The sequence below is a fragment of the Micromesistius poutassou genome (genome assembly GCF_964030765.1).
Source record: "Micromesistius poutassou genome assembly, chromosome: 13".
In the NCBI taxonomy this organism is placed as follows: Eukaryota; Metazoa; Chordata; class Actinopteri; order Gadiformes; family Gadidae; genus Micromesistius; species Micromesistius poutassou.
The window spans coordinates 14,012,762-14,039,986 of record NC_140283.1 but is presented as its reverse complement, the minus strand read 5'-3'; the positions used below and the strand labels follow the sequence as shown (position 1 = coordinate 14,039,986).

General features: G+C 44.0%; 1 protein-coding gene across 4 annotated transcripts in view; it reads left to right on the top strand.

Moving 5' to 3' along the window:
- The window catches only part of ripor1 (RHO family interacting cell polarization regulator 1), a 41,079-nt gene that overhangs the window by 3,791 nt on the left and 10,063 nt on the right, over positions 1–27,225 (top strand). Inside the window, exons 1-12 of one of the 4 annotated variants that reach the window (XM_084476894.1) lie at positions 3,628–4,321; positions 21,535–21,658; positions 22,256–22,408; positions 22,536–22,614; positions 23,101–23,124; positions 23,263–23,316; positions 24,672–24,821; positions 25,224–25,287; positions 25,535–25,578; positions 26,076–26,201; positions 26,640–26,788; positions 26,934–27,066. In XM_084476894.1, the coding sequence (XP_084333020.1) occupies positions 21,561–21,658; positions 22,256–22,408; positions 22,536–22,614; positions 23,101–23,124; positions 23,263–23,316; positions 24,672–24,821; positions 25,224–25,287; positions 25,535–25,578; positions 26,076–26,201; positions 26,640–26,788; positions 26,934–27,066 (1,074 nt within the window). In that variant the 5' untranslated portion in view covers positions 3,628–4,321; positions 21,535–21,560. Of the gene's footprint in view, positions 1–3,627; positions 4,322–7,389; positions 7,466–15,794; positions 16,316–21,534; positions 21,659–22,255; positions 22,409–22,535; positions 22,615–23,100; positions 23,125–23,262; positions 23,317–24,671; positions 24,822–25,223; positions 25,288–25,534; positions 25,579–26,075; positions 26,202–26,639; positions 26,789–26,933; positions 27,067–27,225 lie in introns of those variants that run through there. The other 3 variants (XM_084476892.1, XM_084476893.1, XM_084476895.1) reach the window with 3 other exon arrangements.

Here is a 27,225-nt window from a genome sequence, read left to right as displayed (position 1 = left end):
AGAATAGAGGTGGGCGTTGATGGGAGGTGGGTGGCCTGTTTTGGATGTATCCTGATACACTGCAAAGTGCCTAGAGTCATGTTGATGTCCCTTTTTGGTTTTAACTGTTCACTTCAATAGGCTTGAACTAGAGATTCACTGTAGGCTGAATCTAACCAGTACATCCTAAATATTTGTATTAATTGGGGATTTTGTTTGTTACAATGCTCATTTCTACTAGAAGAAAAAAATACAACATTGTACACATTATTGACACAGAGGCTTCTCCTAAAGTTAACGTTATCCCAACTACAAATGTCACCAGTCGGCAGTACTAAATTTGTCCAGAGGAGGGCGACCTATAACAAGGACCAAGTAAAAATAAGTCATGTCAATTCCTGTCCATCTCTGGTCGAATCAATTTCGTACCTCATTCATGACATTTTAAACTAAGGCATTTTGACGGTGCAAAGAATATACTTTCAATATTTACTAAATTTACTCATTCTTTTGTAAACTGCATTCCCCCCGTCCCACTTATGATTTTCTTGGACCAAAATGTTGCGCTATATGAATTGTTTCCATGTGGAATTTTGCATTAATCTTTTTTATCTTTAAAGGTCACGCATATTTTAATGAATATATTTCTGGATTAATATGCAAGCAGTGTATCGACCCACAAATATTGCATAACATTTTCTCTTTAAATCTGGTACTCCTCTGAGAACTTCTAACCTTCCAATGCTAGCCTGGCGATGACCTTTCCTCCCCTCTATCAAACTAGGCTTGCATTCCCCTGGGTGTCTTGGTCCCTCCTCTGACTTATCATTTCCTGGACCCTCCTCTTTCTTGTTGGCCTGATTTCCCACCCACCCCGGCAGGGTCCATTAAAGATTCACATTACCCATTTCTTATCTGATCTAAATATGTTGATCTGTGCTCCCTGACTCTGGAATGGTATCACAAGTAGGCTGTGGTCCCTTCTTCTGATCTGGCACCGTCTCTCCTGGCCCGCCTGGTATCTCCTGACGTGCGCTAACTCCTGATGTTTCCCAAACAAGGTGAAAAACCTCTTTCCTAATTTCTCTCTTTCCATCAGCGCTTCTATCCCATCAGCGCTCTTCCTTCCTGATGCCCCTCTGTTCGGCCTCTGGCTCTCTCTGATTCTGTCTCTGGCTTGAAATGTAATTGCTTTGCTATTGAGATTTCAGTTTATTGTGCGTTTGTTTTTATTGCCATACAGTGGCTTCCCACTCTACTCTAATGCACTCCTGGCAATACCCATCACGTATCCCTTTGCAACCTTTATTAATTCCTCTGGAAATGGTTAATGCCCTCTGAATATGGGCTTTAAGAAGAGACGGAGAGAGCAGGAGAGGAGAGGAGTGGGGTGAAGGGGAATGAGATCTGTGACATAGAATGCCTGGTAGATCACTTGACCTCCCTTGAGAATTGGTATTTCTTAAAACACACACACACACACGCACACGCACACACAGAGGCTTTCTGAGGAGAAACAGATTAGGGGTCAGAGGTGAATGAAGACGGACCAGCAGGGAATAAAATGAGCCCTGAGGAAGCCATCACACTTCCTCTCCTGGTTCACCTCCTTTCATCTCTTCTGCTGATTGTTTGCCCCGTCGTGACCTCCCATCTTCCCTTTGACATATTTGATTGTGTTTTTTGGATAATCAAATGCTGCAGACATCTTAATTCTTCCTATAAATGTCCAACCTTATCAAACAGCATTAATCATTGGGAGGTTTTTGGAACAATCACTGGGAGGTTTTTGGAGCCTGTTTGGGTTGGGAGGGGGGTAGGGGTGGAAGGATGTACATGAGTCATGGATTGTATGTTTATATTATAAATATAAATGATTTGAAGGTTAAAACCTTTAACCTTCGATTATTTCAGCTTGTATGTACACAGAGATTAAACAAAACTGACCCTTATCCGTCTGTTGTGACGGCGCGCTTACTGGCTGACCTGTCACTTTGTCAAGTCTCTAGTCCCTGACCCACATCATATACTTCATACACCCACTGTGCAGACATTCAGAGAGCTTTCTGAACGGATGTTAACGCACAACGGCTAAATCAAATTATTTATTTACATACTAAAGTGTGTTGTTTTTTTGCATGCTGTGCCTTCATCAATGGGTATGTGCACACACAAACACACAAACACAAATACTCAGTCCATGGTTATTTTATTGTGGTGGTGCGCCCTGAATTTGTACGATGTGACTCCCACCAGCTTACAATTTAAATTGTACAATTTAAGTTGTAACCAACTGCATTAATATTTCAATACACTTAATGGACTATATTAAGGTGTGGGTCTCACTCCCCCACTCTGTGTGTGTTTCATTCTCCACGGGTCCAGTACCTGAGTAGAGGGTCCTTGTGTGTGTACATTCCTGAAGCCAGATTAGTGTGCATGCACCCAGAGTTCAGCTCTGGGTGCATGCAGTACATGGGTGCCTCACTAATACTGCAGTGGGTTGCATAATGTCGGGAGCAGTGACATTACAATAATCCTGTTGTCGGCTATGTAGATGGATACTATGCCCATATGAATGAGTGCCACGGAAAACACAGCATTGTATATGAAACCTGTGTGTTTGTATTTTGATTTGCCTGCAAGTGTCTGCTTTGATTGATTGTTACAATCAGCACTGGTTAGCACAAGGCTTATCAACACATTTAACTTTAGTCTCCACACACACACACACACACACACACACACACACACACACACACACACACACACACACACACACACACACACACACACACACACACACACACACACACAGTCCACATTAGTGGTCCAACTTGAGGCAGGCAGGCGGCCTCACACACTTGTCCCTCCCCATTCATTGCATGACATCACCCAGCCAGGGTTGTCTGGGTAACCGGCTATTCATCTTAGCGTGGCCTGGCATAGGCAGTGTCACACACACTTACCCTGACAACGGTGCGTAAGAGAAAGTGTGTGTGTGTGTGTGTGTGTGTGTGTGTGTGTGTGTGTGTGTGTGTGTGTGTGAGGGATGGGGCACTGAAGCAAGACTTCTATGTATTGCTGAGTGAAGAGAAATACTTTCTTTCCATAATCATTTGGTCACACTATCTCCCCAGAGACAGGAGATGGGACAGATGGAATAAGGTGTGTGTGTGTGTGTGTGTGTGTGTGTGTGTGTGTGTGTGTGTGTGTGTGTGTGTGTGTGTGTGTGTGTGTGTGTGTGTGTGTGTGTGTGTGTGTGTGTGTGTGTTAGGAGAAGAGGGAGATTAGAGAGAGGATAACAGGGGGCCAGCCATTCAACAGGCTGTTGTTTATAGTGCGTGTGGAGAAAAAAAAAGTGCTCCGGCCGATCTTGAGTCTATAATTAACCCTCCATGATCTGTCCTCACCCACCGCAAGACCACCACGCATCATCTCCATCCATCCAATTGTTTCCGTGTGAACCGTTCAATGTTATTAAAACGTTGTAGCCTATGATAATGAGCCACCACTTTAACCGCTGAACCACTTGCCGCCGACCGCCCATCCCCCTACCCACCCCCATCTAAATGCGAACACCCTCCCGGAGAGAGGGACGGAGAAAGAACCAGATAGATAAAGAGAGAGAGAGGGAGAGTCAGAGAGAGAGGGAGAGAGAGAGAGAGTCGGCGGGTTATTCATTCATCGTCTGGAAAATGAGTTTTGCGCAACGAGACGACACTGCTTTGTGAAGTGATTTGCCGAACAAGGGTCGCGTCAGATTATGTGTCTTGGAAGGACGTATTGCACCGGTCCGGACCGGACACAATCCGTCGGACTTTGAGTGGAGCAGCGTCCGGAATCTCAGGACTCACAATTAGTCGGCTGCAACCTTTTGCCCACAAGCGCCTTCAAACGGCGCCTTTTGACACCTCAAATATTTAGCGCCAATACCGTTGCAAACCTCTCGAGGCTTCGGCGGTCCCAGAACTGAGGAAGGCTTATTCCTCGGTCTCTCCTCCAGTCTCCATTGCAGCTTTGGAGATAAGGATTGGAATTGGGAGGGGGTGTGCGCTGCTCCTCGGTTGACAGAAGAGACACACAGAAACACACACACGCACTGTGACACACACCTCACACAGACCCGGAATTCTGAAGCCCGATGACTACATTTGGGGATCTACTTATTTCTAAGTATTCTTCGACGACGCCGGTAACAGATGGATAAGGATACGTCCGCTGAGCAGCAGCACCGATGAGCCCACGGGACACGTAGAGACTTTGCTGCACCGTTCTGTCCGAGGAGTTTTCAGCTGAAGTGACAACGAGGGAGAGAGGACAACCTCACCGCAGCAATCATGTATGTTGGTTGTAAATATATATATAAATGTCATTCTGTTTCTTGCACGTTCAAGATTGCTTTACATGTGAGACTATTTAGGCTATAAGGATTTGTGATGTGGACAAATTTACAATTTAGAAAAATCACCCAGTGGAAAATAATCTGTCTAAAAAAGTTGCAGTAATAAAGTCACAAAAAACGGGACGAAATAATGTTTTAATTAAGGTCAGGGTGCTTTATCCTTCAAATATATCCGAAGAAAACAAACACTATTTGACGCGTGTGTGTGTGTGTGTGGGAGAATGCACACATGGTTATCTCCTCATAAAGGGTGTATGTGTGTACAGTGCAGGGCAGGCCCGTTCAGTTTGACTCTTTCTAATCACGTCGGATGTGTGTTTACTTTGGCAAAACAGTCATGTACTGTATATTAGCAATAGACTGGTTGACTTAGTCATGAGCGTTCCAGTTGACGGACTTCAAGAAAACGGTGGTGAAATCGGTAGCAAGTCCCAATAGAGCAGTGATGCAGAAGCTATCTCTCCATCTGTCTTTTGTCTCATGGGCCAAACCCATCCGGTGCGTCTCGGGCCCAAAGGAAGCTGAACTTTGCTACATTCTTCACAGAATATGACTGGACATTATTACCGTGTATTCTCTGTGCAAAGGAAATGACCTACTCCACACCCCAAAAACCTCCTCTTTATACCTCCACCCTCTCGGCCAGATCTCTATTTATAAGTCCCGCTTCATCAAGACTCAATGGGTTCCTCTAATGGACTCAGCTGAGCGCCGGCTCCTTTCAATGGACCTCTGGACCCCAGTCACCAAACCCCTTGGTGTTCCTTACCAGGTTTTACCCCGGATCAATTATTTTCGGCGGCATGTGGCACTCTGAACATTAACTGATGTGATGCTGGACATGTTGCTCTGCCGAACATGTGAATTCACTTTAGGGGAGTTTCAACCACAGGGGTTCAAAGGGTGAAAAGGGGGGGGGGGGGGGGGGTTTGATGCTTTTCCATTTTAATAGAATAATAGAAGCTGTGGGGAAGAGGTGTTCTTCCGGAGGTCGTTGCCTATAGCAGAACATTGTCTGGTTGCTATATCCATTCTGATTTGTGACGAGCTCTGAGTGGGTCTTGCAGAACAACAAAGATTGACAGCATTCTTGACATTGCTTGAAAAAAGTTGATGTTACTTACTCACTCACTCACACAAACCAACATTAGACAAGGTGACGGCTACACACACACACACACACACACACACACACACACACACACACACACACACACACACACACACACACACACACACACACACACACACACACACACACACACACACATACCCAACTCGTACTACAATAGTTCCTTTTTAACATGTACCTGCATCTGAGTGTGGGAAGACAGGTACCCTCACAAACGCATGCATACAAACTCACATGCACAAATGCGCAGGTGACACACACACACACACACACACACACACACACACACACACACACACACACACACACACACACACACACACACACACACACACACACACACACACACACACACACACCAGATCTGCGTGTGAACAGTAGCTGCTTTGTGCCTGCTCAGGGCTGAGCAGATGGGTGCAGAGCGCTCCGTCAGAAGAGTTAATTCAGCTAATGATCAGGTGGACGCCATGCGTCTCACGGAGACAGCTTCCCCGTTCCCACCGAGCTCGACTGATCCATCGCTTCTGGACACTCGTCTATCGATTTTCACCCATTCCTGTAGGAGTCGGTCTACCGCAGCCAATGGCCCATGATAAAACATTCAATTTGCGTCAGATGCCCGCATTCTTAGGGGACTGGATACATTGTTGTAGATTGTTATTTTCGTTTGTTGTATAGTGTAGTTGTCTTTTAAAGTGTGTGTGTGTGTGTGTGTGTGTGTGTGTGTGTGTGTGTGTGTGTGTGTGTGGGTCAAGGTCAGCCCCCAGGGAGGGTTTTGACGTGTGTGTGTGTGTGTGCATGAGCTCGATGTAAAGGTATCGCTCCCCATACATACTACAACAAGCCGCACGCCCTCTGAAGTTAATCACTTCCTGTTGTTGACTGGACTTCCTCAAAAACACACACACACACACACACACACACACACACACACACACACACACACACACACACACACACACACACACACACACACACAGAGTTTACAACATCATAAGGAGAGTTGATGAGTTGAGTTTGGCTGAGGGTAGGAAGTGCTCGGAATTGTACAAATCTGTGTTGAACAGGCTTCTAGAATCCACTCCTTGCTGTGCTCAGTTTACTTTAGGGATACACCTATGGTATTAAGTTGTACCAGACAGTGGGGCCTGGCAATACGGCAGCAGCACTGCTTTGCAAAAAAAACAAAAACTGACCAGTGCAGTTACCATCAAGTCACGATATGCAAACATTTGCATATCGTCATAGTTCTCTGTTCTCGTTTACCGTCTGTCTGGTGATGGGTTTGTAATAGTGACAAATAACCTAAACATTTCTTTGCAAAATAGTTGAATGTAATCTCAAGACCAAACTATTATTTATTCATTTTTACACAAAACAAATAGCCTCTCCTATCTTGACCATGTTCGCCTATGCTCAGTGCCAACCAAAGTGCTGCATGGCTTCATATTGAATGTAAGAAGCAGTGAGTGCAGAGAGTAGCCGTAATGGTAGCCAGTAATACCAGCAAATAGTCAGGTTCAATCACTGTTATCAACAAGGCAGGAAGACAACTAGTTAGGACTGTGACACGACTTGAGATTTGGTGTGTTTACGACAGAGAGCTGTTATTAGTATGGACGGCTGCACTGGAACACACACACACACACACACACACACACACACACACACACACACACACACACACACACACACACACACACACACACACACACACCCCCCCCCCCCCGTAGCTTATCCTGTCGCTGGCCTCCACTTGCTCCCTCGTAAACAAAGTTAGTGTGTGTGGAGACTGGTTGTACAGGTAAGCTCTGTCCAAACACAAACAGAAGTGGCCTAACGGGACAAAGTACAAAATGCTTAGCAGTGCAAAGTAAAAAACCTGTGCTGGTCTCTCCCACCGAGGACAAAACTCAATATGTTTCTTTTCCCCGGCATTCAAAATCCAGGTAAATAGCATTGTAATCCTAACCAACATGTGTCGGGTATGTGTGTATGTCCGCCATGCCCAGTGCTCTTCTCTTACCATGGTGCTTGAAAACCAGTTTAAAGCAGTGGTCTGCGTGGTGAGCACCAGGCCTAGCGTGTCAGTGGGAAATGTTTGTCTTATCGTTGCAGTCAGAGCAGTCTTCACTCAAGCGTGTTCATTAACTCATCTATTTATGTCAGCACAGGAGAGGGGAGGGATGCGGGTGAGGGGGGGGAGAGCTGTTTTTATCACCAAGTACAACACTGGAGAGAGTTATCTTGCCTCCTGCGACCACACTTTCTCTTATTATTTACTGATTATTTATGATTGCAAACCTGGGAAGGGCTCAAACTGTTCCCGGGTGGTAAATGTGTTTACATTTCTAAACACAGCGACTCTGAGGTCTGGAATATGAAGCTACAATTCCAGTGAGAGTCCAGTTAACAGATTAGTGTACTGGAATTCAACATCTGTCTCTCTCTGTGTCTCCCTCTTTCTCTGTGTGTCCCTCTTTCTCTGTGTCTGTCCGTGTGTGTGTGTGTGTGTGTGTGTGTGTGTGTGTGTGTGTGTGTGTGTGTGTGTGTGTGTGTGTGTGTGTGTGTGTGTGTGTGTGTGTGTGTGTGTGTGTGTGTGTGTGTGTGTGTGTGTGTGTGTGTGTGTGCGTGCGTGCGTGTGTGTCCCTGGTTACACTTATAAGCAGGATAGCACAGTATCTCTGCTCGATCCCCAATATCCACAGCCTTGTGGAAAACCAGGTGTCCTTATATCCTAAATAACCAGTTGTTGTCCTAATCGTCCTCAGAATGCAGTAAATGTACAGGTCATGCTTTGGGCTTAAATATCATTTTGATGCAACATAAGGGACACCTCAAACATTTCCCAAAATATGCATGGCATAAGACAAAAGGAGATGTCAAACCTAGTCTTAAAAAGTGTTTAACATTATGAGTACGAAAAAACATTTGTTTAAGAATGTAACAGACTAAATCATTAGTCTTTAATAACAGCAGTTTAGGTACAATCCAGCCTGAACACCTATCATCTCTCCCACCATGGCTTACAATAACAATTTCTGGCCTGATAGTATAAGGTCAGAAATGTTATTGTGAGGATTAAGGCTTGTACCTAATCATAAACATCTCAAATGTAAGACCTTAACATAACATCTATGATGTAATAGCTTAAGAATACTATTTCCAAACCTAACCTAAACATCTCAAAAGCATGTAAATAAACCAGACAGTCAGAGGCCTGGGAGGAGCCAGAGGTTTTTCTGCTAGTCCACCATTACACCACGACTGTCTCAGCCTAGTTTCTGCTCCTAGAATCTCCCTTTTCATAATTTGTTTAACTTGGGTCCCAAAATGGGTCACAAGATCTAATTTATTATTTCCTCCAGAATTATTTGAATCATACGCAGACCCAAGAGGAGAGACTAAAATACGACAGTCAGAAATAGATTGGACTTTTAATGAGATCCGTCACCATGGACCAAACCTTATTTAGCAAGGGCCCAGAACGACAATCTAAAACGGTTGTTGGGAGCTGGGGCTTAAGATAGTACTGTTGTCATGTCTCTTTAAATATTATTATATATTTGATTGCTCTGTAAATATCACAGATCAGTTTTACCCAAGATATTGCTTACTGACTACATTATTATGGTCAGAAATAAAGACCCGTTTGTTTCTTCTCCAAATAGACTGCTTCCGGCTCCCACTAATTATAGTGTTGTCATGTTCACAGATTCTTTCCAACATGGCAGTGTGGAGTCTTTGGTGTGAACCCGAGGAGCAGTTATTAGATGAGTTATGTCGAGTGTCCAGCTGCGTTTCCACTGATTAAGGCTCTCACGGATTAGGGCCGTTGTCATGGCTAGGTGATGACACACTGTGTGTGTGTGTGTGTGTGTGTGTGTGTGTGTGTGTGTGTGTGTGTGTGTGTGTGTGTGTGTGTGTGTGTGTGTGTGTGTGTGTGTGTGTGTGTGTGTGTGTGTGTGTGTGTGTGTGGGGGGGGGGGGGCAGGCCAAGCTGGGACTTGACACTTACATGACACATTAGTGATCCTGTTGTACCTCAACAACTAATTTTAGGCTCAAAGACAACAATTATTAACACTACCAGACTACTCTCTTTAGCCCAAAGCACACAGAGCGTGTATTCTGGTTCACATTCGTAGCTTGACCCCAAAAAAGAAAACAAGAAGCACATGAAACATGATTGTAGCAGGGGCTATTATATTGTATTTTAACGCTGGCTTCCTCGGATTCAAATCTATTTTGAACGTGAAAATTGTAAAATGTGCGTCCAACCCGACACACTTGTGTGCTTTTGGCTAATGACAATAGAATACTCTTATTTATTTAATCACTCTGACTAATGCAGGGCTATGGATATTGTATATTTTGACATTTAGAAAAAAAAAAAGTTTTGCTTGCTTGTACTGAGAAGGTTGTGTATTGTACATTAACTTGGTTAATTCATGGAAGAATATCATAAGGGCAAGATAAAAAGGTATTATATTGTTGCTCTTATTACTATTTATTATTACGGGTGGTAATAAGGTGTTCTACTTGTATCAACATGGACATGCTTCAGACACATTTGAAAGCAATTAGCCTACACTAGCTAACTAAGCTAGTGGCGCTCAAGTGACAGTTAAGCTGCTTATTGGCCAGCTGGAGATTACCCCAGGAAGCAGGGGTCACACACACACACACACACACACACACACACACACACACACACACACACACACACACACCTTTATACCGTCACCCACTATATATTCATCATATATTACACAGCCCTGTATTGTTATCCATTACGAAACTCACAATACAATGAGGAATCCCTCACAAAAATAATAACAATATTAGTGCAGAATGTACAGTAGGCTGCCCATACTGTCTAGGGTGTAATCAGTTAAATTGCCTGCAGGGCTACATGACCCACTGGGCCAGGGGAGTGAGTTCTTGGCTGGCTGGCAGCTACTATAGTCCTCCATATGTCTGGGGCTCGTTCCTAATCCACTCAGTGAAAACAATGCATCACCCTCCTCCCCTCGGGAGTGTCTCCACGCATGTCCCGAGAAGCTACCTGCTCTCTGCAGCCCTCCATAGTTCAGCCCCTTGTTAGTGTGTGTGTGTGTGTGTGTGTGTGTGTGTGTGTGTGTGTGTGTGTGTGTGTGTGTGTGTGTGTGTGTGTGTGTGTGTGTGTGTGTGTGCAAAAACATTGCTGCTTCAATAAAAGTCTGCCTAATGTGGGACTCAATCTTCGACTTTCTCATTCACTGCAACAGTGGTGGCAGGAATCTGAATATCTGAATAGCTAAAGGTTGCGAGGAATTTCATGGCATTCCAACTACACTGACTGCTCGACTGTTTGAGTGAGTGGGACAGGTGTGCCAGGGATCAAAGCAGTTTTCTAAGGCAGAATGAATATCACACATTATAATTGCATTGTAGCATGGGCATACGCAACCTAACCTTAACAAAAAATACAGAACCATTTTAGCCATAAAGGTAATCTGTGAGTGGTGTGTTTGAGAATGCTCAATATAAGCATAAAAAAAGTATTAAACTTTTATTCACTGCCCAGTACCAAATCTGCCAGTCTGCTCAGAACAGTCTGCTGTTCTAACTACTATAAGTTTCATGGATTTTTCTATTATGAGATTCCTCTTTTATTCTGCATGTTTGTATCCAACCACTTATTTTTGTGTGTGAGTGTAGGTGGATGTGGGGGTGGGAATGATTTAGAGGGCCTAAAATGCTCAATGTTAGTAGAGAGCAGGTAAAAGAAGATTGTATACATGATGAAAATACTACTACTGTGATGTAGAGGAATGGGTGTTGAGCAGGGAGGAGGAGAAAGGGAGGTAAACAGGAGGAAGGAGGAAACGGGGAACGATAACAGCAGCAGAGTTGAGATTTGCGTTGAACCCGATTTCTGCTGACGGCGATGGGCTTTGATTCTACAGTGTTGTAAAATTGATTCATCCTTAATAGACCTTTTTTATGAATCAGCCAAGGCGAACCTGTACTGGCATTTTTTCTCGCACTTTTTAAGAGCCTCATCAATCTTGAACTTTTGAGAGTTGTCCAACCATGACGCTCCCTTTGGACTGAGAAGTCAAAGAGGCCACTGACCTCAGCAGGGAGGCCCAATGGGAATGCAACGACTTTGAAGTTGTAAGGAGGAAAACGGAAGTTTTTGATTGATGCTGTGTGTGTGTGTGTGTGTGTGTGTGTGTGTGTGTGTGTGTGTGTGTGTGTGTGTGTGTGTGTGTGTGTGTGTGTGTGTGTGTGTGTGTGTGTGTGTGTGTGTGTGCAGGGTGTCTTGTCTCTGTGCTTTGTGCCCTTTAAGGGAATGTATGGAAATAGTTTTCGCAAGAGCTGTGTATTGATCCTAGAAAGAATAGTACATTGTATATTGTAGGAATCTACTTGTGAAACATGTAGATTATGTTCTTACCCTTCTAGACCAAGTTGGTTTCGTTTTACTAACAGTTCCCTACATTTTATATTACTATACAATATGTATAATGTTTACTACATATTATGCAACCATATAATATGTAGGAAACCAGTGTGTCTGTTCGTGTAGGAGGGTATTTATTTCAATTAGCCCTAGAATCTGCTCATTTATCTGTAGGCAGGAGGTCATGGGTTCAAGTCCCAGCCAGAGCAGGACATCAGGGTTTCAAGATAAATGTAGTGTAAATGCGTGACTGTGCAGGAGCGGATTGGTGTAGGACAAGTTTTGTATTATTCACACATGCACTCACACATTTTTGTGTCAAAGCCAGATAAAGCCAGTCCTTTGTCCTGCTCCATGCGGTGGTCCTTGTTTCCAATGAAAGCTGCCATTCTGTCCTGTCCCTGGTCTTCACAGATAACAGGACATGATTGGTGCTATCAGCTGTGGCCATTCACACAAAAGCAGTGTGGAGCGAGAAAGAGTGCTGGAGCTGGAGAAGAGTCTTGCATACGGGTAGAGGAGGGGTTGGGAGTGTTGAGAAACCCGGTGGAGGAAGGCCATATGGATTGGCCTTTAAGAATCGTCATGCAGGCAATAATGGAATAAAAGGGTCACTTCCTTAGGAAGATTAAAGCAACAAAAAAGTAGAACTCCACGGTATAGGAACACAATCAGGTTATATTTTTAAAGAAATGTTCCTATAACGCACACACACTACTTTAGACGTTTTAAGTATCTTCAAACTTAAAGCAACAAAAAAGTAGAAATCCACGGTATAGGAACACAATCAGGTTATATTGTTAAAGAAACGTTCCTATAACGCACACACACTACTTTAGGCGTTTTACGTATCTTCAAACGTAGAGGTAGGTTGGAGTGGTATATCGCCAAACATATCACAATCCTATCTATGAAATGACTCCCAACATATCAACAGTCACTATTATAATATCTGTGAAAGTGCTTGTGACAATATCTGTAGCCGTACTGTGCAGCCCTACTCCCCAGAGGTGGCCTGTTCAGTAGAAGACAGAATGGCAAGTGTCCTAGTGCTGGTTAAATGGATTAGAGCCGTTACTCATGTCACACCCTTCTCCAGTCTCCCTCGGCTTCTCTCCAACTCGAATGTAGGGCTTTCTAAGTGCGTCTCCCTGTGTGCATGTGTAAATCATGCATTTGTTTAGGATTTTGTTACTTGCATAAATCCTGTGTAGATTTCCCTTTGCCTAATCCCTTCAAGCTGTTTGACAACACAAAGTTTGAGTCGTTGCAACTACATGGGAAATGTAGTCTTCCCTTTCACAGGGACACAATTCATTGGATGAATTTTCACAAACATGTGTGATACCAGCTTGTCCCTTTATGCCTTCTTGTACTCCTCATGTAGATGACATGGATCAGTGTTCAAACATTTGCCCATGGATCAATGTTCAAACATTTGCCCAATGGATTTAAATTACGAGGAACATCTTTGCCACTATCCATTTTTGATTTTAAAGGAAAGGAAAAATGAATACGTTAGTAACCTCTGTGCCCAAAGCACATGGCTAGCCCAGGTAGTGATACTAGCTTGGGTTACAACTATACACAACACATTATATATACATAAATTATTTGATTATCGTATAGTTTTTTATTGTTATTTTATAAATGCTGCAATGCTGAGGAGCCAAAACTCCAAAATTCTACTTGTGTAGGTTAGTGTAGTATACCTTTTCTTTTGTTAGATAAGGATGCAAAGTAGCCCACGTGATTCACGGTGTCGGCATAGCACTAGTAGCTCTGCAAAGCCATCCCAGGTGACCCATGTTTCCAGGCTGGCCAAGGTGACTGTTGATTTGAGTCTGGCCTGTGACTAACCATTTGAGGTTAGCCCAGCTAACCCACCAGTACCCAGCCTCAGCTGGGTACTGGTGAGGTCAATAATCGTATTTATCGCTGCGAGTAACTCATTGAATCTTTGAGGTTGATGTGTGTTTTGTAGTTAACCTATGGCGTTAAACAGTTTACACATTTACCAATTGAATGCACTTTGAACTAATGCATAACTGTTGTGGCAAAATGTCATTTTATCTTTTAATTCCTTAATATTCTTTGAATGTTTTGAATGTTTTGAATGTTTTTGACCAAATAGTTCATTAGTGCTTTAATGTATGTTATGGTTGTTGGAAAATCATGTTCACAAAGCAGTCAGCACATATGGAAATGAAGAGCATAGCGTATATTCTTCCACGCATACTCTTATAAGCACTGTTTGAATAGAACATGGGATTTAATTGACCTTTGTCCACAATCCACATAACACAAAGGCGGGGAAGGCCCACACCCAACATAACTCTATACCATAGGCTGCTTCAGATGCTTCAACATTGTAATACTTGTAATACTAAGGAACTACACCTCTGCTGGAACTGGGAATAATTTTAGTGTAGATGAATGTAGACGTTATCTGGAATTTTCTTACACTAATTGTTTTAATTTAAGGCTTTATTGCATACTCACCTGACTACAAAGATGTCCTGTCCATTTTATTTATACATCTACGACTCCCATCCCCCCCCACTCACTACTTCCCGGCCTATCTATGTAAAGTATAAGGAAGAATGCAGAGTGGGCTGTAGTTCCACCTCCTGCTCTTCCCCCCCTTGCTATCCTTTACGCCTGTGTTTACTACATCTCCAGAAAGACCATCAATTCTATGATAGTACTCATCCTGTACTGAGGTCGGCATTCTGTCCTTTTTTATATCTTATGGCGGTGATAAGACAAACTTTCCATGGAGGAATTGGATGTTCTCACATAGTTGGCATTCTATTACATTTGTATATCAAAGCAATTGGGACATTTCTTGGCAGCATATGAAAGCCAGTGAAACTCTTCACCTGCATTCCACACATGCCATACCACAACTTGTATTTTAACAGTGCCCTTCATCTTTCACTTGCTGAAGATGACCAGTTCTATAGGTATACTGGTTTGTGCTTCCCAGTAAGGGCCAATAAGGGGATTGCATGTATTCAAATAAGTTTGTGTTTCTACTAAATAGAGTCCCGGACAGAAAAGGGAGGAGGTCATAACAAGACACAAAATAAACTGTTAAACTTAAAGGGAAAGGAAAAAGCCCAGCGGGAGCTAGGTGGGGACCCATTGTCTTAGTTTGTTTTACTTGAAACGGTTTTATTTCCGGTCTTGTCTCCTTCTAATTCCCTTTCCCTTTAGAAATATCCTCTGGTCTACAACCCCCCCTGTCTCTCGCTGTCTGTCTCTGTCTCGATGGCGCTTACTCATAATTTGGCATCTTAACAATCATTCCAACATTGTAATTCTGAACTAATAGCTAAATGAAAAATCCCCATGCTCTTGCCAAGTCTTTTGAAGTAAAACCTACTGACAGCCTTATCCAGTCTTAGTAAAATTCTGAGGGGAAACCCTTTCAATAATTTGGTGACCTTAACGTGTGTGTGTGTGTGTGTGTGTGTGTGTGTGTGTGTGTGTGTGTGTGTGTGTGTGTGTGTGTGTGTGTGTGTGTGTGTGTGTGTGTGTGTGTGTGTGTGTGTGTGTGTGTGTCACACTATGGGGAAACTACTTGTGATGCTTGTTATCACCAGGGCAGACCCATATCAGGGTTAAGTGTGTGTGTGTGTGTGTGTGTGTGTTCACGCAGAGTCTGAAACAATATGTTGCAGTGGGAGCCTGGGGCGAGGGAGGGGCAGGAAAGGGCCGTGATGTCAGCGAGGAAGAGGAGAGAAGAGGAAGGGGGGCTGGGGAGGGGGCGGTGGGTTAGGGTTAGGGCCTTCCTTTTTCCTGGCAGTCTGGCCTTCATATCCTCCTTCTCGCCTCTCCTTCATGTCCTCCGTCTCTCCTCTCCTTCACGCTCCGTCCACCCTCTCCTCTCCTCTCATTTCCTCTCGCTCAGCCTGCGGGTCCTAGACAGACAGAGAGAGAGACAGAGAGAGGGTGAGCGGGAGAGAGAGGGCGAGCGGGAGAGAGCGGGTGATGCGAGTGGTCATAGACAGCCCTCACAAATAAACAAGTGAGGTCGTGGCAAAGGAAGGGTGGAAGACGACCGAGGAGGGAGGACAGATCTTCGGGGCCGCAGGACAAGACGCTGAGAGGGCGAGGGAGTGGGGACGAGAGAGAGAGAGAGAGGAAGTGGCGCGCCACAGAGAACGCAAAGTAAACTATACTAGAGAGTCTTGGGAGAAGCGGCTGATTTCCCAGAATTCCTCTTGTCCCTCTGCCCGGCGAACATCCTCTGTGAAGAGGGACCTAAACAAATCATCGTTGTTGTTGTTATTGCGCTGTGGACTCCTCAGTGTCCGGACCGACCATGTACAGTGGATATGGAGGTATTTATCTTTTTCAGCTGTTGCTTACAGCTGGCTTTACTTGTTTAGTATTGCGGGCGGAATAGCAAAGTAAATCAGGTGTGTGTGTGTGTGTGTGTGTGTGTGTGTGTGTGTGTGTGTGTGTGTGTGTGTGTGTGTGTGTGTGTGTGTGTGTGTGTGTGTGTGTGTGTGTGTGTGTGTGTGTGTGTGTGTGTTCCCGTATGCAGCTGTTAGTGGAGACAAATGCGATCAAGTTTTGCTAATCTGAATCATTGGGGTGGGATGTTCAAGTGTTTCTTAATGATCCTGCTTTTAAAGTTATTTGACCATATCCATCAATCAACAGATTGATTATTTTCTTTAATACTTTTTATTCATAAAATAATAACTATATATATCGTGTAGAGGTCAAGTCTTTTCAAGTCTTTTCAAAATGTCTTGTGATGAGCATTTACCGCCAATGCATACTTGATAATGATTACCCTACCTAACGTTAATGTTTTCTTTAATACAAAGTAGTTTCATTGACATAAAATAGGTACATTATTTTGGCTGGTTTGATGCATCATGGGTAGTGACAGCAGTATAACTTGGTAGAAGGAAACCTAGAAGGGAACCTACTGTAGTTCCAGTGAAATCGTAGCTATCTTTGGTTATGAAGTATGGGGCCATAAGGCTGAAGTGGGCTCTTCCTGGCCTGGCCCACTGGCCCTACAGCCGGATAGCAGGGCCCCCTTCCCACTTCCTCATCCTACAGGCCAGCGCTGGTAGAGGGATGGGCCCCAATGTTAACCTCTTGTATCCTGTAAAGGATTATATACTGTATATAAATACAAATGATATGTAACACACAACAAACACACAAAGATTTGTATAATCTTGACATAGTGAAGTACATAGTGTATATTCTGTAGATAAGGCCTTAGTACTCAGTGGTATAACATTGTGTCAATGAAAAACAGTGATGTAGTACATTGAAGAAAGTTAAGACATGCAAACATGCGGTTGAAGATGTTGGATTGCCGTGCTGTGAGCCTCCTGTTTATTTCATCAAGAGGTCCACCTGTAGCCATGCTTTGGGACTGCTGTCCTGTAACAACTACAGCAATGGAACTATATTAATGCTGCAGTGTCGGGTTATGGGTGTCAGTAATGGTGATGGTTTAATGTAATGGATGACTGATTATATTGATTCAACATATATTAGGTTTCATCTTGTCAATATTTAATATTTCCTTTAAATTTCTCTTCATGGCTGCTATGGGATGTCTAATGGCTCCCATAATGACATATTTGAATGGTTGATTGACATTGTGTGGTGCTAGTCAGTGGTAAGGCTGTTAAGTTCTCCCAGGAAATCAGCTTGAAGCGTTAGTATTCGTGCTACACGTGGATTTTAAGGGCCAAATTGACTCACATATTTTTCTTGGGCTGCAGATGAATCATTCGCACTAAAGCACTTTAGTTGTGTAATGCTTAGTACCTTACTATTCTCAGTGTAGCACTCTTTTTGATCCTGTGTGCACCACACCATGGCTAAGCAGAGAACTACAACAACACACATAACTGTGTGTGTGTGTGTGTGTGTGTGTGTGTGTGTGTGTGTGTGTGTGTGTGTGTGTGTGTGTGTGTGTGTGTGTGTGTGTGTGTGTGTGTGTGTGTGTGTGTGTGTGTGTGTGCGCGGGCGCGCGCCTGACTTTATGCAGGGCTTTGTGTTCTAGAACGGTCCTAGGATGACCAGCGAGCAATTGGACAATAGACAGGGTTGACCCCACTTGCCACACACACACATGGCCCAGGATCATATGGATGGTTAGGTGAGTGACATATCATTAATGTGGTTAAAACCTGGATGACATCAGGGGACGGCCTGAGCCTGAATCCTTTGTGGTTTAAACACCGACAAGTGGACGTGCGAACGGGACGGTTGGACTCTACCAACACATAGTACCAACGCAAGGACGAGGAAGGAGAGTGGCAGCGTGTTTAGCCAGGGGCTGTGAGGGACATATGAGGCTGTGAGGGCCGGGGTAGAAGATAAACTGATGTTGGAGGAGTTAGTTGGTAAGAGAGGGAGAGAAAGAGAGGAAAAAGAAGTGGAAACGGAGAGAGATATGGGCATTTGTAGACTTTGTGGGACCTGTCTGTCCTACCACAGGGAAGACACACATCCACGCAAGGAGTCTTTAGCAGGTCTGTGTGTGTGTGTGTGTGTGTGTGTGTGTGTGTGTGTGTGTGTGTGTGTGTGTGTGTGTGTGTGTGTGCTTGTCTCTCACTGTATAACACAGTTTTGGCATGTGGTTCTCTACAAATGGTGAACAGAAACAATTAGAAGATTCTACTCTTCAGCCAATCCGTGGTGACGTTGATAACATTGTGCATTTGCTGTGATTTCTCAATTCAACAGACCATTGGCGAATTTGAAATTCACCTATTAAGATAGGTTTCGATAACAAACTTTGCCAACTCTCTTTTGTTCTTTTTCGCTCAGCTTAAAACATTGTTTAGCATCTCAACAAATGTCCTTTTACCCTCAAGACCATTTTTCTTTGTTCCATTTCCTGCCAGGAAACGTATTTCCTGTCAGGAGAACCAATAGCATGTGACTTCCTGGTGGATTCAAGTGTTTCCTGTGGTGTGTGGACTGGATGTGGGAGGGGTGGTGGGGATGGGGTCATAGCAGTGGTTTTGAAGTGCTAACTATTTAAAGAAGGCCAGCTGTTTTGAGCCCAGACGAATGCTCGGTTATAGCTGTTATCAGGGCCACTGTTAAACCAGGAACCTCAAACTGCTCAGGGGTTCTTTTTTGCGATGGTGGTTATTTTGTGGTTCTTTTTATTAGATGCTGAATCCACAGCCCACTGTAACCACATTACTAAACGATGTACTGTAAAAGCATTACTAAAACCTTATGTTGTCTTTGACGTTGTAGGCAACATAATTACATCATTCCCATCACTTAGATAATGCTTGCTTTTAGATCTCTGATCTCGCTGATAATATGAAATAATATTTCTGTCCTTAAGTAATCTGCGTTGTTAAATAATCAAACATAATCCGTTGGTACGGTACAGGTACATGGTCACATCCGCTGGTGTAAAGTATCGCAAATAGAATATATTGTTTTCCGAGTCATTCTTTAACTCTGCCCATCATAAGACCTCAACACTGTAGGGCTCCGACAACCAATTATGTGTTTCAGGTGAGTTGAATAAATAGTCGATATTGTTTCACTGTGTCTATATTTAGTTGGAACATAGTCAGCGGTAGTAAACTTGGCTGTGTGTGTGTGTGTGTGTGTGTGTGTGTGTGTGTGTGTGTGTGTGTGTGTGTGTGTGTGTGTGTGTGTGTGTGTGTGTGTGTGTGTGTGTGTGTGTGTGTGTGTGTGTGTGTGTGTGAGAGAAAGACACAGAGAGTGTGACTCTAATGGAAAGTCAATAATTCATGCTAGTGCAAACTCAGCCTTCCGCTGCGCTATTGTGCCGTGACGAACCACCATCCATTTAATTTTCCCTACTGAGCTCCCGAGGTATTGACGCCCTTGATGTGAGTGTAAAACAAATCGATGTCCCATTAAAAAATACGGGAGAAAGGCTGTCCGTATGAAATTAAGTCTTAATCCTAGAGCCTAGTATCACATTAGTGCTAACTGTTTTTGTGCATTTTGTTTGTGATTCAAGAACACCACAACCCAGCCACACTACACTGGCTGTAGTGCTGTGCCTTTAAACTATGAGGCTGGTCACATGCTTTGTTTCAGAGTTTTCCCTTGCCCTTCAGGGGGCTTGGGACGTTGGTGTGATATAATGTGGGTACGGGAGGCCCTTTGAAACCCTCACTTTGATTTAAGGCCTCTAGCGAAAACCAACTTGACTACTTTTCTTGATTATTGAGGACAACACTTGATATTAGCCGTATGTCTACCATTGTAATGACAACAAATTAATAAATAAAAAAACAACAAAGAGCAGCCAGGCAGGTCATTATTTCGGAAAGTGAAATGTGGAAGAACATGTTAATCCACAGTCGCGTTTGAACCAGCTGGTATTCACCAATACCTGTCAGCAGGCGATGTTTATGAATACTACTGTTGACAGCAGGGAGTTTGCTGGTAGATATTAGAAAGCATGTGTCACCTTGTGGAGCATTTGTCACCAAGATGTAATAAAGTAACTACACAACTACACTACAAAAACAAATTAGCCAGTCAGGGGTAGAGGGATACTGTGTACATAATCTGAGAGAGAGAGAGACGGAGCGTGTGGATATGATTGTCTCAAAGCGTTTTCTCTTGGCTGCTTCCCCAGAAATTAGGGTCCATTTAAAAGGGTCTTTGTGTGTGTGTGTGTGTGTGTGTGTGTGTGTGTGTGTCATCACTTTAACACACACACACACTTCGTTGCTGGTGATTGAGATGAATTATGCTAGTAGTATTCAAAGTTGGGGGGACAGTTTAAAAACTATTTAACAACCTTGATATATTGAAGTCTTTTTCATAAGAAAGATTTTTGTGTGGTTCCGATTTCCCACCCAGTTAGTATTAGATATGCGGCGATGGGGGCGTCATTTCGTGGTAGTCCAATACTCTCAATCCGTCTCAGTACTTCATGTGAGATCTGAGTCAAATCTGTCTCCCTGTCTACAGTCGAGTCAAAGTGGTTTGGTTGGTCGGAGATACAGCCATCACTCTCATGTTTGTCATTGTTGTCCAGTGGTCAGTCCTCCACACATCTGGGTAAAGACATGCGATGTCGCAGAGCTTTTCAACTGGCCTGTTGTAATGGCATGTAAGGCTTCGGCCTCTTTGTGGGGTACATTTTTAAAAGGGGTACGTTAACCTCAGTTTTTCGCAGAACTACCGCATACAAGTAAAAAAAAAATGCGATCCAAGCTGTTGACAGTCGTAAAGGTTTCATAAAAACACACAAGGAGCCAGTGTGGGGGGGGCGTTACACGCTATGTCACTCACTCTTGAGCAGGGTGAGCAGCCAATAGAATGCTACCACTCCGGAAAAGCGTTTAGGTCAGAAATAGCAAACTTCTTGAATTTACATAGAATTTCCTCCATTTAACAACGTTATATATTTTAGTACACAATAACATACAGTGAGACCCAAACTAAACAGCTTTCAACTGAAAAATGGGATTCGGGTTTTACCTGCTCTTTAAAACATCGGTCCTTTGTGTGTGCGTTACCTGGGCTAACGTTTGCGTGTCTTGTGTTACCGTGTGTCCTACAGGAAGTCCGTCCCGCGCGGTGTCCACCATGTCCCTGTCGGCACGCCCGTCCAGGCGGGTTCTCAACAGGTCCATCACTAGGAGCCAGAGCTTCGCTGGAGTCAACACCTACGACAAGGCCTACAGGTACACACACACACACACACACACACACACACACACACACACACACACACACACACACACACACACACACACACACACACACACACCTACGGCAAGGCCTACAGGTAAACACACACACACCTACGGCAAGGCCTACACATACACACACTCTTTTGCGTATCATAACTTCAGCAGTTGTTCTGCTGGGATCAAACCAGAGGACCATCCTCCCCAGTGTGGTCAGTTCACATCACATGGATTGGCTCACCTTGCAGCGACTCCAGGATGAAACTAGAGAGGACAGGAAGGTGTAGTAATAGCTACGGTCTCAGACGCAGGGTAATTACCCTGAGGTCGAGCCATTACCCTGAGGTCCCCAGCCCACCTGTACGCATCCTTTAGCAAGATGCCAGTGTCTGCTTGATGACTAACTGGTTAAACAATAAAGAGAAAAACCAAACATGATGGGGCTTTCGCTTTCTGAACTCGTGAATAGTCAGCGATCGCTTTCCTGTAAAAACGATGACTAGCGAGGGGGGGAACTCTCATGGAAACAACGTTGACATGGAGACGGTTGCCATCCCCACTAACACGAGCGCTTCCTGTTGTTGACTCCAGGAACCTATCAGTGTTCACCGCCCCGGGTCTCACCAGGAAGCCCAGCCGGGCCAGCAGAATGTTCACCATGTCCACCAAGTCCAACGCGCCGCCCAAAGTACCCCAGCCAGAGAGACTAGATGAGGTCTACGAGTCCCTCAAGAAGGGCCTACAGTAAGTTACTAAGTTACACACACACACACACACACACACACACACACACACACACACACACACACACACACACACACACACACACACACAGACAGCTCTTAAAGGAAGATCTGTGTGTGTGTATCAGGTCCTATCTTCAGGTCCACCAGGTAGAGCTGGACAGCCTCAGCCGACAGATGAAGGAATCCAAGCGGAACTCTCGACTGGTAGGTCACGCAGTTTGTATTCTAACAATTCCTCCACCTGACGTTTGACTCCATTTTCAGGTCACTATAGTCCTTCCTCATCCGATTTCATAGACTGGTTGGTCATTGGTCAATATATGTAGGATTTGCAATCACATGCAAATGAGTGTTGATGGGAAGATTTCACACAAATGTATAAACTGCCACAACTCCTGCAATATCAATGCTATATACATGCATTGTACAAATAATGACCTGTTCTTGACGCTTATTCCTTAATTATCTAAGCAATTGATATTATACCTGAAGATATCCAAGCTTAACCAATGTCCTAATTGTCATGTCATATAACTACAGAAAAATATTGAATGGGTATTACAATGGAGTTGGTTGGTTTTAGACCTGTGTTTAAAGCATATTGAAACCCTTGACAGTTGTGTTAGATAATAGCCATGTACTAGTGTCCTTTGTGAGAGATGCTGATGACTGTTTTCTCTCTTGATTCAGGGCTTCCTTTATGAACTGGACAAGGTGAGTGGCAAGGCAGAATGACACTAAAATGCCAGGGCAAATGATGAGAGTAATAGATTCTGTTCAAAGAAAGAAATAATGTTGATAATTCTGAAGCTATTTTGCATACTAATTTTAAATCTCTTTCCGCTCTGACAGCAAGTCAAGGTGAACGAGCGGTTCATCCGAAGACTGGAGTTCCACCTCAGTAAGGTATGCCTCTTCCTCTGGGTTCCACCAAGCACAGCCCTGTACAGTCCTGGACGGTCACATTGGAATGGAAGTTGATAAAGACTACTTGTGGAGCCTGTGATCTACCGTCCACATACTGATGTTTCAGATTATCAATAGCAGGACAAGTACTGCATTTGAAAAAGTTCCCAATAATGTTTTCCAACCAAAACAAATTGCAAACAAATATGAGCTGGCTTAAAGCTTTAATGAGCCAAGTAAAGCAGGCAGCAACATAAGGTGTTGTGACTGAATCCAGATGCTTCTGCCATGGTAATTGAGCAGTAACATTGCCAAGGTCTGTAGTCTTTTTACTCTGCGTCCTTTCTTGGTTTTCTAATTCCCCCCTCGCCCGCACCGCCCACTTTCTGACCACGGCAGTTTGTGTATTTGTTACATAATAGATGCCATATGCATCTTTTTTGTTATTGTCATAGTGCGTTGCATAGAATTGCATGTACATGCATGTCTCTGTGGTGTCATTAAATAACTTTGTCAGGGGGGGACAATAAAATAGTCAAGCATGCATGAAAGCTCAGCAAAACGTGCGTGTGCGTGTGCTTGTGCGTGTGCGTGTGTGTGTGGCACCTGCATTGCAGGTTTTCTACTTTTTCTGCATTCACCTGTACTTCAGATGCATTTTATGTCCCAATAATCTTTATCTCACCTTTAATTTAATTAGTAGAAATAGCTCATGCTTCAGCGTGTGTATGAATGATACCATTCCTTGAGATGTTCCTTGTCCCCTGGCACAACCTTCCAACACCAGTTTCTACATAAAATATATCAAATATAAAAACGGAGGCAGGGAGCTGAGTGAACGGCCTCCCAGACTCACAGTACAGCAGACCCACAGCTGGCAGCTGGAGAGCTGACTATAAATACTCTCCTGCGCTGTCGCAGCCTGAAATTACAGAGTCCCTCGTGAACCACACATCAGAAGCAAGGGCCCAGAGGAGGCCTCTGGAGCGCAGTCCCTCGGCCCGGCCTCCAACACCGCTCCGTCTACGAGCCAGACCCTGGCTTTTTTATGGGGGAGGAAATTCCTCAGGCTTAAGTTCTTTTTAATTTGTAAAGTCAACCAGAGGATCAATGGATTTATAACCCGTCAAAAGAAAACTGAATTGGTGCAGCACATTCATTTACCCCACGGCACATAAAAAACAAGGTTGTTTTCTCTAAGTGGTGTTCAGGGTTGAGTTTTGGCCACTTGGCAATCGATTTGGTTCTGCCAATTGCAGAGGGATCCAAAGTTTGACCTGTATGACCTTCAAAACTAACCGATGTTCATGTTTTTTTTTTGCGGCGCTCCTTCCTGCTCCTCTGCGGGGCTGAAGATAGAGGAGCTGTACGAGGCGTACTGCCGGCAGCGAAGGCTCCGGGACGGGGCGGAGAAGATGGTGAAGGCCTACACCGCCTCCTCCAGCAGTAAGGAGGCCCGGGAGAGCCTGTCTGAGGCCAACAAGAGCTACAAGGAGTACACCGAGGTAAAGTCCAAGTCAAGTCAAGTCAGAGTCAGCTTTATTGTCAATTACCGAATATGTACAAGACAAATATAGAAATAGAAATTGCTAAATAGTGCAATAATTCTGAATAGTGCAAGGTAGGTAAAACAAAACGGTATATGTAAAAAATAAAAAGTAAAAAAATAAAATGTTCCATGGTTCTTCGGGGCAAATGGGGGAAGATGAAGGGGGGGAAGATCCTCATAATGTTTATCATGATCGTCATCATGATTGTGTATTACAATGGGATGTATAGACGGATATGCTGAGTAGAGGGGTTGTTTTCAATTTGCATTGGAATGCTGCTTTATCTCTGTCTGTCTGTCTGTCTGTCTCTGTCTGTCTGTCTGTTCACACATCTGTCTTTATCCAACCCTGCTATAGAACATGTGTGTGCTGGAGAGTGAGTTGGAGAGCCAGCTCGGGGAGTTCCACATTCGGATGAAAGGTAACAATTATTCCAGTTCTTTCTTTAAACGAAAAGGCCCGGCAGGCGTCTCATCTCCCGGCCGTGACCCCTAGTCTTCTACACAATTCCTATATGCTTGAAATCCGTCGTCTTGTTGGCATGTGTTTACGTTGGGTTGTCGTTGCCCACGGCGATGCAGAGCAGTAAAAGCCTGTGCTCTGTGGTTCCCCCCCCCACCCCTGGAGCAAACGGTCTGTGTGACACTATGCGCTTCTCTGTCTGGCAGGTCTGGCTGGATTTGCCAGGTTATGCGCCGGAGACCAGTATGAGGTTAGCGTCATCACAATTGTGTGTGTGTGTGTGTGTGTGTGATTTCATTATGTATATTACTTTCTCACCTTATCTCTTACACAAGGTGCAGGAAGTGACACATGTCACCCTTAGGCTAATTTACTTGTATGTCACACACACACACACACACACACACACACACACACACACACACACACACACACACACACACACACACACACACACACACACCTCCTAAGTTCTCACCGCACTCACTTACTCACTTCCACGTATATTATTCAACTTGGTATTTTTCCCATTAAAATAAAAAATGCCATTTTTCATACCCATAAGATCCATTAACAGATTGTCATGAGCCTGGTGCACACACATATTTATAAAAATACAATTATGAAAAAAACATTTATATATGTGTTTTAAATGCACATATATAAATAAACTATAGAAACCAGGAAGGGACAAACAGCCAGTATTCATTGCAATTAAAGTGTGTGTGTGTTTGTGTGTGTGTGCAGATCTTGATGCGATACGGTCGGCAGCGGTGGAAGCTGAGGGGGAGGATAGAGATCAACAGTAAACAAGAGTGGGACAGTGAGGAGATGGTCTTTTTACCCCTCATCACAGAGTTCCTCTCAATCAAGGTCAGCACCGCCCATCCCCTCCCCGACCTTATCTCGGTTTCCTAGAACTCTTTACACTCTTGATACAATGGACAATGTCTATATCAACCCTGCGAATGACGAATACATTAAATATTACTTTTGGTCACCTGGCTACAGGTGAGACTCGTGTACCTTTGGTTTCTCTATGATTTCTCCTGGAGATATTTAACCACATTGTCAAGACAATTCTAAAACATTCCAGTACAACTCGACAGGGTATTTATGTGCCCTGAGTGTGTATGTTTGACTTTCGAAATTTCCACAGCACAATTGATTCCTCGAATTCTTTGTGCATTACATGTGTTTTGTTCTGGCTGTAGCTTAAGGTCTGGGTCATGGGTCATCAATTGTTTCTGAAGAAAAAACGAATCGACTCTCATAGTTTACCCATTGACCTGCGTGCGATTCCTGACCTAGGTAACGGAGCTCAAGAGCCTGGCCAATCACGTGGTTGTAGGGACCGTGTCATGTGAGACCAAGGACCTGTATGCCGCTCTGCCCCAGACGGTCGCCGTGGACATCAACGACTTGGGGACCATTAAACTCAGTCTGGAGGTCACGTGGAAGTCAGTGCTGTCATGTGTTCATCTATTCATTCATTCATTTGTTTGTTCCATTTCTCTTTGACTGAAAAGCGTCTCATCATTCTGCAATACATTAATTGCAAGGAAAGCTAACGGCTAACCGTTGACCTTTGCGCATCTCCCTCAGTCCGTTTGATAAGGACGACCAGTCGTCAGCCTCCAGCACTGTCAATAAAGCCCCCACCGTCAACAAGAGATTCTCCACCATCTTCAACCAGAGCCCCCCCGACACACCGTCACTACGGGAACAAGCGTTCTATGTAAGTGATCCACATACAAGCACACACAAAAACCAAAATAAATGGAGCAAGAATATCCCAAGCAATATCCTATGAAGCTGAATCTAAAATATATATACTGTATCTATTGTGCGCACAGTGTTTCAATCAAAAGTGTAATCAGTTTTTGTAGTCAAATAA